Raw genomic sequence first — 19646 nt, 5'->3', positions numbered from 1 at the left:
AGAGTAAAACAACACTACAGCAGAACTGTGAGAGTAACAGAATTACATGACAGTCACTATAAATCAAACAGTAAATGAATAACTCACTGTAGTTTGTGTAGTTTACAGGTTGGATCCTTCAGTAGATCAAACATCTGCTTCGCTCCTGAATCTCCTGGATTGATCAAACTGAGTTCCGTCAGGTGTGATGGGTTTGATCTCAGAGCTGAAGCCAAAGCAACAAAACCTTCATCTCCAATACCGCAGGACATCAGACTGAAGAGAGAAGAAAAACTCCTGACACTTACAGTAAATGAAGTCATGAATTATAATTATACGTGTGAGACTATTATAATCAGAACACATACAGTAAAAGAAAGAAAAACAGAGAGAGAGAGCAGGAGTTCAATAGATTCTTAACCCTCTGGGGTCTAAGGGGTTTTTAGGGCCTTGGGGAAGTTTTGACATGCACTGACATTTGTGCTTTTTTCAGTTGCTTAAAAACATATTAATGGCAAAAGTCTCATAACACTTTGTTCATCGCAAACTGGGCTACAATATCATATAATCAACATGTATGTACATGTTTGTATTTTTGATTAAAAAAATATTTATGCGTGGTTTTTGAAAAAGCAAAATTTTTAAGTCACTGATATAAGTCCACAAAACTAATTCTAAACATTGTTTTCCCTAGACTTTTCAAAACAGGATCTAGTAGTCTAGAGTTTTTTCTTCAAAATGACATTTCCGCCTTTCCATTGGTTGCCACATAACGCATCATAGATCATTACCATAAAGTTGAGCTGATTTCAACTCTCCTCAACGCTCACACGGTACATTATGCGCCGATGCTCCCGTCCCGGGGGACGTGCCCCCCCAGGTTCTACACCCATGAATGACTGTCACTGTTGAGTCTCTTATAATATGATGAACAACATTATATGAAGATGATTCTCATCAACTTTTATAAGAATTTACAAACACACACAAGTTAAATCTTACTGGTTTAAGGATTTTCTTACTTTAATTTTTTGAGTTTACAGTTTGTATTCTTCAGTCCATCAGATAGAAGCTTCACTCCTGAATCCTGCAGATCATTGAGACTCAGGTTCAGTTCTGTCAGACTTGAAGAGTTTGAGCTTAGAACTGAACTCAATGATGAACAACTTTTCTCTGTCAGATTACAGTTCATCAGACTGAGAGAGAAATAACAAGATAACAGTGTGTTAAACTACAACTTTTACTATCACTCACAGTCAGATATAAAGAAAACAAGTGTAAATAAATGTAAAATGAGAATCAGTTTTATGTGAATGAAGATGAGAAACATCAGATCAGTTCAGTCAGATGAACACAAGATGACTTTTACACTCATACATCAGCAGATCAAACATCATAACACACAAACCTTATCTGTTGACACTAATGTGATGTTGACTGTTTGATTGGCTGACAATTTTGTTGATTTATTTTTTAGTAACTGCACTGCTATGAAGTAGATTCTGATCTGTTGAACACATTACAGATCCATATCACTTCACTTACTTTAATATCTTCAGTTTACAGTTTGTATTCTTCAGTCCATCAGAGAGAAGCTTCACTCCTGAATCCTGCAGTTTATTGTCACTCAGGTTCAGTTCTGTCAGACTTGAGGAGTTTGAGATGAGAACTAAACTTAATGATGAACAACTTTTCTCTGTCAGATTACAGTAGCTCAGACTGAAACAAAAATAAGAAGATAACAGTGTGTTAAACTACAACTTTAAGTATCACTTACAGTTAGATATAAAGAAAACAAGTGTAAATGAATGTAGACTCAGAATATAATCATATTGTAACAGTAGGCTGAGGCAAGGCTAAATTCAAAACCGTTTATAAAGGAAATCCACAGAAAAGGTACAGGTCTAAATCCAGACAAACAGCAATATCAGAGACAGCACAGGTCAGGGAAAAATATTGCCTTTCTGGATGAGGGAACCTACTCTGGTGAAAATCGCTTCAGTGAGATTAATTATAGTAACGCGCAACATTTATTGTCAGTAACATAGCGGCATTATAATAAAGGAACCAGTAATTTATTTGATTACTCATTACTGAAAAAAATAACGCTGTTAGTAATGCCGTTTATTTATAATGCTGTTATTCCCATCCTTGCGAGCAATCGACCTTAGACTGGTATGCTATTTGGACATAGTGCCTGTAACCATAGTGATAGATGTAAATATGAAAAATAAAGTATTATTTGTGCAATGGACAAAACTTTATGTATGTAATTATTAAGTAAAACAGCTGGTGTGTGTAACGCTTCCCATTGTACAGAGAAAAATGAACAAGGGTGGTTCCATATTTAAAGTTTTAATCTGCAAAATGAATGAACATAAAATCAGTGTCAGCAGGGGTGTTGTTAGGCCACTTTTAGGTAGGCTTTAGCCCCCCAAAATTCTTCTCAGCCCCCCTAAGAATTTTGCTTTGTTAGCCCCATAAACGGTACAGGAATTCGTGATCGCTTCAGTCCCCTTTAAATTTCATTTGACAACGGCAGCAGGGCAGACTTCGGCTCTTTCCCCTGTGCGACTTTCAGCGCGTTAAGCCCATCAATGCAATACAGTGGAATACTCCAATAAGGTGGCGGAGCTAAAGGGTGTGCGGGCTATCCAAATTAGGGTTGTGCCGATGGATGATATAATCGATGAATCGTCCAGAGAGACACCATCGGGATGCCACGCCCCCCGCCCCACTCCGATGCGAGTCGACACACACTAACTCTCTTCTATAGACTATAGTTAACCTAAAATCTTTACAGGAATTTGTCCATAAATTAAATTGAAAATATAACTAATGCATATATGCTAATTTAAATACCATAGTCTATGCCAGAGATCTGACGTGTGTTAATCTTGCCTTTTTACATGTTTTACATTTAACTGAAAATATTTAATTTTGTACAAGAAAACATTCCATATTAATACATTATTAGTAGCCTATTGTGGTGTGTCGGGAGATCGTGCTCATTACATAGGTCTGTGGCTATACTGCACTGAAGCGGCAGATTAAGATATAAACCCAGAATTCAGCGAACGTCAAGAACAGTAGCAACACTCAGACCAAAACGCGGGATTTACATACACAGACCATGTTTAAATTTCAATGTTTCTGGCCAGAAATACCAACTTGTTTACTCTGTCTGGTTTTAATAAGCTGTGGACTGGAGTGCTGGCTGCTCCCCGCGGTGCTGAAGACCCGCTCTGATGGAGCACTGGAAAGCGTGGAGGAGTCATTTGGTTAGTAAAATAATGAAATTATAGCTTTTAAATAGAAGAGAAAAATATTTATGTAAAATATATATATTTTTTTTAAAGTGCACAACTCTTCTTAAAAGGAATACAGCTACTTTTTCCCCTTAAGTGCATCCTATTGAAAAGAGACATTAGTTGGGTTAGTAACAGAACGAAATTATTTCGAAATTAAGCTTTTAAGTAACTTGCAAAAAAGTATTTATGTAAAGATACATATTAAAATAAAAAGTGCACAACTCTTCTTAAGTGGAAGTAATAAAGTAAAATAACAAATAATAGTTATATAATAACAAATAATAATGAAAAATTAAAATATCCCCGCCTAACGGTATCATCGTCCATCGCGATGGTTTGACGTAACCATCGTAAACTGCCAATATAGGGGACATCGCCCAACCCTTATCCAAATTTAACATAAAAACAAATATCAAGAAAATATTAACGTACACTGCAAAAAATGATGTGTTAATTGTTACACATTGTGTGTTTCATGCCATTTAACGTGTTATTTCATGTTAAAATAAATGAAAGGGCCAACACAAGTTGTGTTAAAAACAGTGACGGGAGTAACGCGTTACAAAATAATTTTGTTACTGTAATTCCACTAATTTTAGCGGTAATGAGCATGTAACAAAGTATTTTTTTTTAAATCAAGTAAAGCAGTCACCATTACTGAAATTTAAATGAGTTGGTTACTCGCGTTACTCTATTTTGTGATAAATGAACACTTGCAGACAAGACATTTTTGAACTAATGTTGCAGGACCGTGGTGGGCAGCACAATGAATAACCACGGTCCTGCAACATTAGCCTCCACTTTTTCTGTAACAAGCTACAAGTCGTTAAATTTTAACTAATCACAAATAGTCCGAAGCTGTTTATGGATGGTTGAAACGATAAACATCCTGCAGTTATCCGACCTTTTCATTCAGGGACTGCCCTGGATTACTGGCACACACCGTAGTCACATTATGTTTATTATGGCATTATGTTTTTGAATATTATGAATATTTACGATTAATTGGTAAATGATTGTTAATTTTCCCACTGATGATCCAAAAGATTTCTTCAAATGCCCATCCTTAAAGGTGGAATACGTAGAATTCGCCACTAGATGGCGCCAAAAGACAATAACAACAAATGACGTTGTTTAATGACGCTCTGAAGCAGCGTGGAATTATGGGATTTGTAGTCTTTAACTCAACCGCTGACGGCCATTAATCAGACGCGAACGAGAAATCACGTTGAAGGATAAGGTAATCAAGTCTTATAAATGTTGCGTTTGATGACATCGTTTTATTTTAATATAAAATGTTATATTTGATGTTCAAAACGAAATTGTTAGTCATAGATGTTACAGTATGAGTCCAAATTTGTGTGTTAACACAGCACAGAATTAAGTGTTCAAACTTACAATCTAAAACGATTTTTCACAATGTATTGACAGTACAAATCTTATCATGAGGTTATGATGTAAAATAATGATAGACTGTACAGTACTATTAGTAAGTGTATTATTGCTGTACAATACCTCTTGATGTGCATTATATTGTCTGCGGGAAGACGCACTGATTACAGACTACACACTAATGTTGTGATTGATATAATAGCATACAATTTTTGAAGAGTTACGAATCAAAACAACTCACCCGACGCGTAAAACACAAGCAAGATCAGCATATCTGTCTAGTTAAATGTTGTTGTGAAACTCTCTCCATCCAGATAATGCAACACTGATATTGATCCTCATTCTTTTTCTCATCTTGTTCTAAACTCTTCTTGGGTCATTTGGTTGGCCCATATGCTTACGGAGCTGTCTTTGCTGACACAACCAGTGGCAGACAGTAAAGAATTATCTTAGTCCATAAACAAGCGCGTAGCCCGAAAGGCGTTAACGCATACTTTCGCATTTGTACATGACACTGTTGTCATGTGCTTTTTACGTCAGTAAAGGCGGTAACAAAGGGTCACGTGGATATTAACGTCATTGACAGGAGACTGCACTGCCCTGTGTCAATGTTTTGAATCGCAATTTTCTCACGATTTACAAGTAGTTGAAAACATTAGAGATATTGATAGTAATCAGTTGGACAAAATATATAACACTGGCCTAGTAGTGTTAATTTCGTCAGACGAGACGAGACGAAATATGTTCGTCAACGACCTTTTTTTCCATGACTAAGACGAAACAATGACGAGACTACACACATATTCAAAAACGCTGACTAAGACTAAATTAACATGCATTTTTGTTGACGAAAAAAGACGAGACTAAAATGTTTTGGATAAAATAAAAACTAAGATAAACTCTCTCTTCATTTTCGTCTTCAATCGTCTCTACTACATTTTATGCAATGAGGTCATATTTAAATGTGAATTCATTCATAAAAATACTGCGTGCTCTTATTATGAAACTGCGCGCGTCTGTCATAACTCCAGACAAGCTCGCGCTGCTGAAATCTCCATGCTAAGTGTTCACAATGTAACATCCATTAGCAGTTAGTCTACAAACGTATTACATATGAGAAATATTGATATGTTTCCATCGGATTTTTGTAATTTTCATATGGTTTTTCAACAATTGCACGCACACGCAGCGCGATTCTACTATGGAAAAGGCATACGCGATCAGGTCAGTAAGAGTCTCGTGTGTAAAATGAGCCCACACACATTATGATTAATATTTCACAAACAGCTAAAAAGTTTAGCATTTTTTCAGCATTGTGTTGATGTTTTTGTGTCGTATTCTCGTGTACCTGTTGTCTTCAGTAACTTAGACGGCTTGTCTTTCTGATCCACATTCGCTATTTACCAACATTGTTGATAATCTATACCTTATATTATTCAAGTATTCTGAATGTACAGTATATTGTGAGGACAAAAGCTTATTATTAGTAACTGATCGCTGTCTGGGTGCTTTCCTATCGCCCATCACTGAATGAATGGTGACGCAATTTACACGCAATAGAGATACGTCACCGCCATTAACAAAGTTGCATTCAACAAAAATCATTCAACAAGTGTAACCAATATTTGAGATGTGTGTAACCCTATTTGACTAAAATGGTTATCAGAAATAATCTCAGAAATAATTTCTTTTTAAAAAGACAAAAATATGTTTTAACTAAAACTTGACTAAGATATATTAAGTCTTCTTTTGACTAAAATTACCGTAAAACTTAAAATAGCCCGGGCTTTTATTTTCCCAAACCTATCGTCACACCAGGCGTCTAAAAGAGACAGGCGTCTATAAGAGACAGGCTTTTAATTTAATTGTTCCAGCATGACAGCAGGAGGTTACCACATATTACGTTTTATTTATAATTTGAATGTGTTTAACAAATTAGTTTGTGTAAGTATAACAGTCTTAAATTAATGGCAGCATAAATAAAGCAAATGAGGATATGCTTTTTTATTGGTTGTTGCGTGAAATCTTACCCAGATACAACAGTGCTATTTTCTGATTGGCTATTGTGTAGCCTCTTTCTTTTTTTTTTGGATGGGCTCGCTCGACTAGAACTCCAGGGGAGACGGCTTGATAGAGAGAGCAGTGCGGTCAGATACATTTTGGGCGCTGCAGCATATTAAATATGATAAATAGTGTTTCTGCGTGAGAAATACAAAGTGTGGCGGAAAAGTCCCGACTCTCCCGATTGCCACTTCGCTACTGTCATCATCATCACTTCAAACCTGACGACGAACCTTGTTGTGTTTTCATAGTGATGAGTAACGGAATAACTGCGTCTGTCACGTGACATCTACCGGTAAGCAAAACTTTAGCGTGTGCAATCTGCACCATAGAACTGGCTTAAACAGACGATCTGACGGGTTTTAGAAGATTAAATACAGCCCGAAACTAAAAAACAGACCAGGCCTTTATTTGAGACAGGCGTTTATTTACCCAAACCTGTCGTCACACCAGGCGTCTAAAAGAGACAGGCGTCTATTTGGGACTCGGCTATTATTTGAAGTTTTACGGTAGACTAAAATAACAAGACTTTTAGTTGACTAAAACTAGACTAAAATGACGAGACTTTTAGTCGACTAAAACTTGACTAAGATACCTTGAGTTGTCTTTTGACTAAAACTAGACTAAAATGATGAGACTTTTAGTCGACTAAAACTTGACTAACAAAAAATGATATGCACAAGACTAAGACTAAATTAAAAATAGGTGACAAAATTAACACTAAGTCCAACCAACTTCAGCAATCGAATCCCAACAGAGTAAAGTAGCTTCTCAGTAGCAGATACTGCCGGCTTTCGAAGCGATAAAAAGCTAATTTCCCTCTTTGCACCTGCTGCTTATATACGCACCTGGCGGGTATATCTCAATGCCAAGTTCATTGGCGTTTTAGTAGTATTCGAAGCAGATTGGTCTCTCTAAGCGAGTTCCCAATTCGTCGGTCACGACGTGACGTCGTAGTGACCGACTGAAAGGGAACCTCTCTCTGCCCAAGTCTCCCATTGGCCAGACCTACTACTCTAGGCAGCTTTACATGTATGTGTTTGGTGTTGTGGTCCACCATGGAGAGAGGAGTCTGAATGACTGTCATCTCTATGTGTGGCTAGAAAATCAAAATAGAAAAGACAGCAACATGATCGCCTCTGCCCTGGACCACTGCCTGAGAACAAGTCCAGCCGAAGATGTCCAACAGGCTGGCGATTTGAGGCTCTTCAGTGATTTCTGCTATGGACAGAACAAGAACAGTACAATGGTGGGAATGCTGTCCAGCCTATGAAGCACTATCTTTAAAGATGTGAAAATGGAGTGCTTCTTCCCTGTCCGTGGCAATAGTTTTCTCCCTGTTGACAGATTTTTTGGAAGAATTGAGCAGGATATTAGTAAGCAGGACACCATCCTCCTGCCAGACAAATACACCAACATTCATGGCTCTTTGTATGTGTAAGCCAAGGACTGGGAGAGCTTTGACCACAATGCTGCAGCCAAGGCTCTCATGCAGTCCACACGGTCTTACAAGATCAGCGAAGCCCGGGTGCTGGCAAAGGGTTGGGGGTGAGAACCACCTTCAGCAGTCCCACCTACCAGCACACTCTCCTGAAGAGAGGCAACAACTGGGGCCTGTATAAAGCAGATCCCCTGCCCATGATGACCACAGTGAAGGCTGTGAAGAAGAGAGACATCATTAGCTTGCTTAAAGCCATTGGTGCCCCGGCAAAAGCCTTCTACATTCTAAAAATGTGATAGACCACAAACATGAGGATGAAAGTTCCTAGATTTAACCGTTTTGCTCCTATAGTGTGTGGTGTGCCATTATGTGTCAAAGACAGCACACCACACACAAACAAATTTTTAACCAGTCTCGACTGTGAACACACAAAATCTTGCGAGACTTCAGAATAAGCATGGCGGACGATACGCAGAAAGACATTTCAATGATAGTGCTTGGAAAATTTTTTACAAGACATGTTGTATAAACATTCGTGCTGTTGCCACAAATCAACAAGCTGATCCTCAATCTCTGCTGTCCACATCAACTTAACTTTGGCCGTTTCTCAATCTGAAGGCTGTAGCCTGCGGAGGTCGCATGTGCAGGCTGCATACGTCATGAAACCTAGTTTATTCAAGTTACCTGAGCATTACATTCGCAAGTCATAAGTATATTACAACAATATACAATAAACTAGGAATAATAGTCAATTTTATAACTATTTATATTCTGAAATAAGACAGTCTTGATGACGTATATGCAGCCTGGAAATGCGACCTACGAATTGATAAGCAGCCTTTGTGCTGTGCCATGACTGCTTCCGTCTTCCCTCATCTCACTTTCTGATTGGATATGGTTTCGTTTCACGTGATAATCTCAATAGCGTGCTTGCGTTTGTTCTCGGGATTCCCCACACACATCAGGATTTCAGATCCAACTTGTTAAATATTTACGATTCGCGATCTGCGCGGCTCAGACGTTCTTATGAGCAGGTTTGGACACTCTTTAGACACCTCACACGAAGGGACAAACTGATAAAATAATCTGTTGAATCATTGTGATACTCGGGACATAGCTAGGATTGTCAGAAGGGGGAATATCGGCCCAAAATCAGCCCGATTATCTTTTGGTGTGTACCCAGCCTAAAAGGCACACACTGGCATCTGAAGCCCATGTGACACTCAAGAAAACACACACACGCGCGCGCACACACACAAACAAAACATTGATTCACTAGCTTTTCTTAATGGTATTACAGTAGTAGAATATAGCCTAAGGTGGATAAATAGCGTTTTGCAAAAAAAAAATAATGTTATGTTGTGTATGTTCTGGCCAAAACTAACACAGAATCGTATTATTATTATTAATCAATCTTTGTATATACTATTCCATATATTTATGATGTATTGTTTTTTTAACCAATTTAAGATGTTTGACAATGTTAAGATAAATATGTTGCATTTTGGCATGGTTTTTGACTTATTTATGAACTATTTATGGACATAAATTAAATAAAAAATATCCTGGATTTTAAAAATATTGTGTCCCTGGCCTTTACTGAGCTCAAGTAATAGTTTAATGTACAAAATTTTTTTTAATGAACTTGACTGTTGATGTCTTAAATAATAATGTCAAATAACCAACATTTCTCAAATATATCTCGATGGATGTTTTGCAACAAAACTCTTCAATTGTGTATTGTGTAAGTATGTCTATATCTGCTATTACACAGACCAGAACAGCACAAAACAATGTGGATTAAACAAATCACAGTTATATGAATTACACTGACAGTGAAAAAGCGTATTGAGGAGGTTTTGCTCATCAATGTATGTAAAATAAAGTACTTGAAATTTTTGTACTGCTGGTAAGCTGCACAGTATGCGCTGCAAACGCAGCCGGTGGACAAGCACAATTGCCACGCGCTGCAAATGCTTTCCTCAAGTGTTGCTCACGTGTGCAGTGTTAAACCAGCGTAACACAGGGGTTTTAAACTTTATGATAGCAGGGATTCCAACATATGACAAACCTTAAGCGAGGGACCCCTTTCCTATCCATATTTTGTATAAAGGAACGTTTAAACTGTAGATGAATAGTAATTGTGATATTATAAAGATAGTAATGTCACGGATTTGCCAGGTCCTTCCACACACACACCTCATCAACACCGATCACAATCACCAGAGTACTAATCAGCTGCACCTGTCACCTCTCATCAAGCCTTCCCATTAAATACCAGTCACAAACACACAGTCATCGTCCGGTCTCGTCACAAGCACACTACTGTTCATGTGATAACCAGACTCGCTAACATATGTGTCTTTGCAGAACTACACCTGAGCACCTTCATCATCATCGAGTGGATTACCTCTTCCCCAGTGTGTCTGTGTGTCTGTGATTCCCCTTCTGAAGATCTACAACATCCATCGCAACTCTGCATATTCCTTCTATCATTCAATAAACTCTGTTATATTTTATATATCTATATCTATTCCACTCGCACCCCACTGTCAGAAAGACAACGCCGTATTAAAGAAGGATTGTGCTTATACTGTGCCAGTAAAGGACATCTCATCTCCAAATGTCCCATCCGTCCACCCCGGGCGTTAGTGAGTACTGTCCAACCAGAAAGGCATATTTACACACCTACCCTAACAAAAATGTTTCTGTATCTATTCCTCCAGTATACAAGGAATTTGAGGATGTCTTTTGTCCAAAGAGAGCTTCCAAACTACCACCTCACCGGCCATGGGACTGTGCGATTGACCTCCTCCCGGGTGAACCAGTACCAAAAGGTAAAATCTATTCATTATCCATACCAGAACAGGAAGCCATGAAAAAATACATCTTGGAGGCTTTAGAACAAGGGTACATTCAACCGTCCAACTCCCCTGCTGCATCTCCATTTTTCTTTGTAACCAAGAAGGACGGCGGTCTCCGACCCTGTATTGACTATCGTGGCCTAAATAACATCACTCGGAAGTTTTGCTACCCTCTTCCTCTCGTTCCTACTGCACTAGAACAGCTCCGTGGGGCAACCATCTTCACCAAACTCAATCTTAGAAGTGCATACAATCTGGTCAGAATCCGAGCCGGTGATGAATGGAAGACCGCTTTTGTGACCCCTACTGGTCACTGGGAATATTTAGTGATGCCATATGTTCTAGTAAACGCCCCTTCTGTATTCCAAGACTTCATGCATACCATTTTCAGAGATTTTCTTCTAGTTCATCCAAACCCTAACAAACCTTTCATCGTAGAAGTGGATGCATCATCAACAGGTGTCGGAGCCGTCTTATCTCAGCAGCAGGGGAAAACATCTGACGTTCGTCCTTGTGCTTAATACTCTCACAAGTTCAGCCCGGCGGAGAAGAATTATGACATCGGTGATTGGGAACTGTTGGCCATCAAGCTGGCTCTCGAAGAGTGGCGTCACTGGCTTGAAGGTGCACGTCACCCGTTCACAGTGCTGACAGACCACAAAAATCTTCAGTATCTTCGTGAGGCAAAACGATTGAATCCAAGACAAGCCAGGTGGGCTCTCTTCTTCACTCGTTTCCATTTTGTCATCTCCTATCGTCCAGGTACAAAGAATTCTAAGGCCGATGCATTGTCAAGGATGTTTATTGCAGATGAAGATCTCTCTTCTCCAGAAACCATTCTTCCCGAGAAAATCTTTGTGTGTCCCATTGACTGGAGTCAGGAAGATGAGATCCCCGAAACCACTAATGTTCCGCCGGGCTGTCCCCCAGGAATGAAGTATGTACCCTTGCAACATCGAACATCCCTCATCACCAAAGCTCACAACTCCGTTGGTACTGGTCATCCGGGCGCTCAACAAACCTTCTCGCTGCTAAAACATCGCTTCTGGTGGTCTAATATGGCAGAAGACATCAGAAGGTTCGTGAGGGGGTGTAAGGAATGTGCAATGGCCAAAACCCCAAGGCATTTACCCCATGGTAAACTACGTCCTCTTCCTGTCCTTCGTCGCCCATGGTCACATATTGGAGTGGATTTCGGCACCAATCTTCCTCCATCTCAAGGTAACACCTGTATTTTCGTTGTGGTAGATCGCTTTTTTAAAGATGCTGCGACAAATACCTCTCAAAGGTTTACCTACAGCAATGGAATCTGCAGAACTCCTTTTCCAGCATGTGTTCAGATATTTTGGCCTCCCAGAAGACATTGTCTCAGACAGAGGACCTTAATTTATATCAAGAGTCTGGAAAGAATTCTTTAAACTTTTAGATGTGACTGTGAGTCTCTCCTCAGGTTATCACCCCCAAACGAATGGTCAAACGGAACGCAAGATCCAGGAAGTGGGTCGCTTCCTCCGAACCTTCTGCCATAACCACCAGGACTCTTGGAGCCAGTTTCTACCCTAGGCCGAGTATGCACAGAATTCTCTACACCAGCATGCTACAGGTCTCACGCCTTTCCAGTGTGTACTCGGTTACCAGCCACCTATGTTTCCCTGGACTGAAGAACCCTGCGACGTACCATCACTGCAGCACTGGTTCCAAGAGAGTGAGAGGGTCTGGGACTCAGCTCACCATCACCTTCAATCTGCCATCCGCCGTCATCAACAGCATGCAGATACCAGAAGGGCCCCTACACTGAACTTTCAAGTTGGTGATAAGGTTTGGTTATCCACTCAAAACCCTGCAAAAAGCTGAGTCCCAGGTACATTGGCCCATTCACCATCATCAAAGAGGTCAATCTGGTAGCCTTTCAACTCCGTCTCCCAGCACATTACCGGATTCACCCTGTTTTCCATGTGTCACAATTGAAACCATTTTACTTATCTGTCACTTCTGTCCCTCCCACAGGACCTGGTGAAGAAGCCCCCCCTCTTGGTGTAGATGGTCTCATCTTTATCGTCAGGCAGCTCCTGGACTCCAGACGGCGAGGTGGGCGGCTTGAATACCTGGTGGACTGGGAGGGATATGGACCAGAAGAGTGATCCTGGGTTCCTTGTGATGACATTCTGGACCCAGAACTCCTCAGCGATTACCATCAAGCTCAATCAGACAAACAAACTCCCAGACCCAGAGGCCATCCCCCTCGGCATCCTAGAGCTCAAGGGTCCTCAGTAGCAGACCCTCGGGGGGGGGGGGGTGGACTGTCACGGATTTGCCAGGTCCTTCCACACACACCCCTCATCAACAACGATCACAATCACCAGAGTACTAATCAGCTGCACCTGTCACCTCTCATCAAGCCTTCCCTTTAAATACCAGTCACAAACACACAGTCATCGTCCGGTCTCGTTACAAGCACACTACTGTTCATGTGATAACCAGACTCTCTGACATATGTGTCTTTGCAGAACTTCACCTGAGCACCATCATCATCAAGTGGATAACCTCTTCCCCAGTGTGTCTGTGATTCCCCTTCTGAAGATCTACAACATCCATCGCAACTCTGCATATTCCTTCTATCATTCAATAAACTCTGTTATATTTTATATATCTGCCTCCGTAGTCTTCTGTCAGTGACAAGTAAATTGTTTACAAACTTAAATAATTGGCTACACAGCAGACTTTTACCATTTTTGTTTTTCTTTTCTCTCTTGAAATTTTCTGGGGACCCATTAGAACCTTCTGGAGGACCCCACAACGCAGTTTGAAAACCCCAGGCCTAAACATGAATTCGTCTGAAATGTCTATAAATCACATGTTTCTAGGTTGGGTGTAGTTTATTACACAGATGTTCTCATTGCTGTTCATTGTTCCCTGTATGCCTTGTTCATTTAAGTTTTTATTATTTCTCATTAAACCTTAATTATGTCAATTTTATTTACATTTAATGACATTTATAGCGTGATTTACAATGCTGCATTGTAGCAAAGCGGCTTTACAGTGAATACAAAGTAGTAAAAATAAAATATATAAAAATGAAATGTAGGATGAAATATCTGTGATATATGGTGTAATTACAAATTACAGTAAGTACCTTAGCAGTTAGTTGTTGTCATATCTTTTATTTTGTAAGTGTAGTTTGAATTATGACCATGTCACTTCTTGTTGTAGTTTTGTTTAAGTTTTTGCTTTATCTGAAATCACCAACATTCATACTAATAGACAAAATTCATAGGTACTTCATGTTATTAGGTATGTACTAGGGATGTTCCGATCAGGTTTTTTGCCCTTGAGTCCGAATCATTTGGGAGCTGCGTACCGGTGTAGATAAATTGAGCAAATGATGACAAAAACGATCGTTTAAGTGAGTGGGAAAAACCCGATTGTGTAATCCGTTTTTGTCGTGGGTGCCCCGCAGGCATGAGCATGAAGCCTATGAATGAAAACATGTCATTATTTGATTCTCGTCAGTTAACACGCACCAGCGCAGCGCGTATACTGGCGTGGAGCAGAGCGAGACCTTTAGCCTTTGTGCTGGGGGTTAGCCCCGGACGGCCCTGGCCCAATTTAAACCCATGTATCCGAGTCCTGATCGGATAACGTCCGATTCTGGTCGAGTCTGAACCCACGTGATCGGGCCCGATTTCTGATCACGTGATCGGATCGGGACATCCCTAGTATGTACTGTCACAGTATGACATTTCAGATGCAGGGTTTGTTTCTTTAGTCCCGCACTATTGTGTCCATGTGTCCACTCTTACCCTTGATTAAGTGAAAGATAATGTGCAGTCAATTGGTTTTTAATCATGTAAGCTACTTATTACAGTATTCAAATAAGGAAATACATTTGAATTAGTCCATATACCCTTATGCACTGTCAGGGTTTTGTGTTGCATTCAGTTTAATTCATTGTTAATCATCTTTATTAGTCACACCTGTGTTTAGTTAGTTAAAGGTGCAAAAGAGGATGTTTGTTTTATACATTTTTGCAATATTACTTGAAACTGTCTTTAATAAATGATAAATGACTATTTATTAGATGCACTGAAAGTAATAATATTAATATACCTCATCTGTGCACAAGATAGGGCCTTAAAAACATCAGCCAATTGCTCATGCGGTCATCGCATCAGCGATTTGCCCTCTGGCTTGTCAATCACTGCCATTACGATCCTTGTGAGAGACGTGTGCGCTCCAGTAACTTTACACAGGCAACGCATGCGCATAGCGCATGAAACTCCATCTTAAAGGTACACAAGGCATCATTTTTATGTTAAGTAATCATCTTCATAAGTCGGTAAATGGTTAAATGACTCATTACCAGACGAATGAAGACACTCTTGCCCGCCCCTACCGTCTGTAGGAAGAATTTGCAAGTTCGCTGTATCCGACTTAGTGTCCTTCAGTCACGCAAAGTCTCAGATTTCGCAAGAAGCAGGATCACTTTACGGCAAACAACACAGAGACAGACGAGCTAAACACGGCTAGCAATTGTTGCAAAAGCAGAGCCGGGGAAGAACCATCCCTTGACGGAAGGGAAACATAACTGGATTGGAAATAAGCTGATAAACTTGGTTCCGAGGAGGGAGGGACAACAGTTCGTTTTCACGACAGTGTGTTTGAAAGCATTACTTTCAGACACTAGGGGGAGCTCGTAGAGAAATATTACGCAGACTTGCCTGGTTTCCCTTTTAAGTTTTGGTTTGTTTTCATTGTCGATCCTGCTTTCCTCCTCAAATTTGCACCATGGAAGAGAAAGAAGGTCGCAAAAGAAAGACTTTTTTAAAGCCGCTGGGAATGGGAGACAATTGTCAGAAGAACGTAATGTAACCAGAGTCGTTATTGGAGAAACATTTCAACGCTGGAGAGCAATGAAGGAACAGAGAGGTGTCAAGACAGACGCGCAGTTCGCAAAAATTCTTCCCGACAGGTAGTGATTATTCTTTCTTTGTGGAATAATTATTGTTGTACTGTAATTCAGGTATATTGACGTTGTTCTTGTACTGTAGTTGTAAGGCAGTGACCAGTCTGCTACATGCTAGTTGAAATGGGAGTAGCGTCGACTGATCTAACGTTTTAACATCTTATGTGTTTTTTATCATATCCTTTCACATAATGAATCCACTGACACGACACAGCATATGCCGGTGGTAAACAAACACTCTTTTGCGCCTTTAAGTTCTCACACCTGTGTTTAAATGATCACCTACCCTTTATATTCTGCCCTCATGTGTCTTTCCCTTGTCAGTCGTTGTGTATGTCATATGTGATTCTGTTCCTTGTCTTCGTCATGTGTTTTTGATTAAAGTTCCAGAGATTATATTAAGAATCATGTCTCCTCGTCATCATCGTCAATGTATTTGGAATTAATAGAGTTAGATTACGTGACAGAACGACCCACCAAAAAGTTTTACGTGGCGTTTAATGTTTCCCCTCCTGTTTCCAGTTAGAGTTTTTAGTTTTTTTGTATTCACAGTTTCATTTTTAGTTTAGTTATCTCCATGGGTCTTCCATCAGTAAAGATCCAAATTCTGGACCAGGGGGATCGCCCGTTGGAACATCACATCAAGGACTTTTTGGACCTGGCGTGCCTAACCCACTTTCCTGACCATGGGCTCTGTGTATTCCTGAAAACCAGCCTGAACAAGTGGTCAAGGGCACGTCTTCCAACGGACGGTCCAGAGAACAACTTCGCGCATATGTGGAGTAGGTGCTGCTCCACAACAACTCCCCATTCACCGTGGGCCCCGCCTCACTCCCAGAGACTGACATGCCAACACCCTCCACGGACCTCGAGCCCCCCGCGGGCGGAAAACCCGGCAGCGCGACCAGTGAGCCAGAGAGAACCCCTGAGCCCAGCGTCGCCGAAATTTCGGATCCCTCCCCCGACCTGGTGCGAGAGCAGAGTTGTCCAGGATTTGCTGTGGGAGCTGCTGAGGATGTCGAGGAAGACATCCACTTCCACGCCGCTGAGGGTGAGCACATAACGTCTCTTGGGGCTATTTTTTTGGACTCTGCTGTGGACATTTCCCCTGTTTATCGCTTCCGCTGGTTCTGGCCAGCCTCCCACCCCCGCCTCCTCTGCCTATCTCAGCCAGTCTAAAGCCATAGCAGCCATCACAGCAACACGACCCTGCTCATCCTAAGCGCGTCAATGCCGCTGGTTCGACTGAGCCGTGGCATGCCTCTCTGCCAGCTCCGCCCTGGTCGGTCATCGTCCCGTTAAAGTTCCAGAGTATATTTCAAAAATCCTGTCTCCTCGTCATCATCGTTGTTGTATTTGGTATTAGAAGAGTTAGAGTCCATGACATGTACTACATTCTAAACTATATTTTAAAAAAACTATAAAATAAAACTATATTTTCAGCTGCTCTGAAAAGCACTATGTACATATAATTAATGTATAAATACCCCAGTGTTTCATGTGTATGTGATCAGTTATTTTGATTATTGAATGTATTGGTCAACTGTGATCTTCTGTTTCATGGATTCTTTTTTCAGGTTTGGGCTAAATATTTGATCTTTTCTTGCTTCTTTTAGACAGATCGCTACAAATATAATGACAATAATACTCACTCTAGTTTATGTAGTTTACACTGTGGATCCATCAGTAGATCAGAGATCAGCTTCACTCCTGAATCTCCTGGATTATTACCGTACAGATTGAGTTCAGTCAGGTGTGATGGGTTTGATCTCAGAGCTGACGCCAAAGCAACAAAACCTTCATCTCCAATACCGCAGGACCACAGACTGAAGAGAGAGAAAAAAACTTACTGTAAATGAAGTCATGAATTATAATTATATGTGTAAAACTATTATGATCAGAACAAAAAAGAGAGAGATCAGGTATCCTCCTTTCTTTCTCAGAATGACCTGCTTGATGACAAACATTAGCTCTCTCAAATGTTTTCGCGATGAACGGAAGTATTGAGAAAGGTCTGTATTACAGGTCTGTAATTGTCAGTTTTAAAACCTATTATACAGGCATACTGCTTTTCCTACCACTGCTATGTTGATGACACACAGATCTTCTGCTCATTTCACCCTGATGATCCCACCGTAGTAGGGCTGCACGATTCGGAGAAAAAATCGAATTGCGATTTTTCTGATCAAAATTGCAATTCGCGATTTAAATTGCGATTCATTAGTATATAATAAAAGAGCTACATCCAGGTTTGTAGTGGTGGTTTTAATAGCACCAAAGAAAGATGCTGTGCTACTGTTTATTTAAAACCTCTTAAACATTGTGCAAAGTTGTCTGCAGGACTTTGCTCTTCTGCAGACCTACTTTTTTTTAATCTAAGGACATTAAAATGCAATTTAACAAATTTTTTTTGAATGTTTTATTTAAAATAACATATAGGCCAACGTATTTTGGCTGTCACTACAACAATGCTTCTGACAAGCAAATGTTTAGTTTTTTCTTTTAATCATAAGACTATACTCATCTTGTTTTACTTTTCAGGCATCTGTCATAAATGTAAATATATTAGTTATTAGAATCTATGATTTAACATAAGCAAAAAATACAAATAAAACACTGCACAGTCCTCACTGTAGGATTTTAAATGTGGAGCTGCAGAAGCTTGTTCAGTTAAGAGTAAGGAGTGATTTTAATTTTTGGTGTGTAATAAACATTTCTGACACAGAAAGCACCAGGTTACTGTCACTTTAAGACACAAGACAGCTTTTAAACTGCTCTGCTTCAATATACTGATAAACATCCAGCTGTTTATGTTCACTTAGACAAGAAAGAAAACTTAAGTTTAGTGATCACACGTGTGCTGACTGCTCTCTGTGTGCGCGCTTCATGAACCCTTGTGCCTGTAAATATTCAAAGTGGTGCAGATGTGCGCGTGCAAGAAAGTATAATGTACCTCTTTCGTCTGCTGTGTTCCGGGCTTTAATGAAACCTGCTTATAGTCTGATGAGGCGCTTGTCATTGTGTGCGATGCATGACGAGAAACGGACGTATATACACCTTTCTTTAAGTCCAACATTACACAAAAGGGAAATGTTTTAGCGCATTTCTGTCCTTTAATTTGCCGGTTAATGAGTTATAATGGGTTTTTAAAATGACTGAATCCAAAATCTGCCAACTTCATGACATTCCGCGTTGTGCAGTTAATTCCATTTGTATGCATTTCGCGATGCTGTCCGTGTTTTCCGCATCGCGGAAATCATATGGCCGTACACTTTGTTGAGGAGTTGAACTGCTGCTCGCTCATGTTTTCCCAATGGTGTTATCTGACGTGTTGTCAGCACCTCAGTGTTAATGCACTCTATTGGTTTAAACTACATCAAACGTAAAATGCGCATGAAGCGAACTGTCAAAAACTGCGTACTAGATGATTGTTATATTTAATAGTTTTGAATCGAAATAATCGCAGCTCTTGCGATTCGAAAATCGCATCCATTCACATCGCGATTTCGGTTTAAAAAATGATTAATCGTGCAGCCCTACACCGTAGCAGCTCGTATTACAGCCTGCTTAGAAGACATCTCGGCTTGGATGAAGAAACACCAGCTCCAACTGAACCTCGCTAAGACAGCGTTGCT

General features: G+C 40.2%; 1 protein-coding gene across 2 annotated transcripts in view; it reads right to left on the bottom strand.

The window, feature by feature from the left end:
* Positions 1-19646, bottom strand: part of LOC135753701 (NLR family CARD domain-containing protein 3-like) — an 85998-nt gene that overhangs the window by 4358 nt on the left and 61994 nt on the right. For both annotated transcript variants that reach the window (XM_065271652.2, XM_065271651.2), the window contains exons 8-11: positions 17664-17837; positions 1525-1698; positions 1002-1175; positions 88-255 (exon numbers count right to left, since the gene is read on the bottom strand). In XM_065271652.2, coding sequence (XP_065127724.2) covers positions 88-255; positions 1002-1175; positions 1525-1698; positions 17664-17837 — 690 coding nt within the window. The remainder of the gene's footprint in view (positions 1-87; positions 256-1001; positions 1176-1524; positions 1699-17663; positions 17838-19646) is intronic.

Source organism: Paramisgurnus dabryanus, chromosome 10, assembly GCF_030506205.2.
Source record: "Paramisgurnus dabryanus chromosome 10, PD_genome_1.1, whole genome shotgun sequence".
NCBI lineage: Eukaryota > Metazoa > Chordata > Actinopteri > Cypriniformes > Cobitidae > Paramisgurnus > Paramisgurnus dabryanus.
Note: the sequence above shows the minus strand (reverse complement) of the source record. Positions and strands in the feature narration are given on the sequence as shown.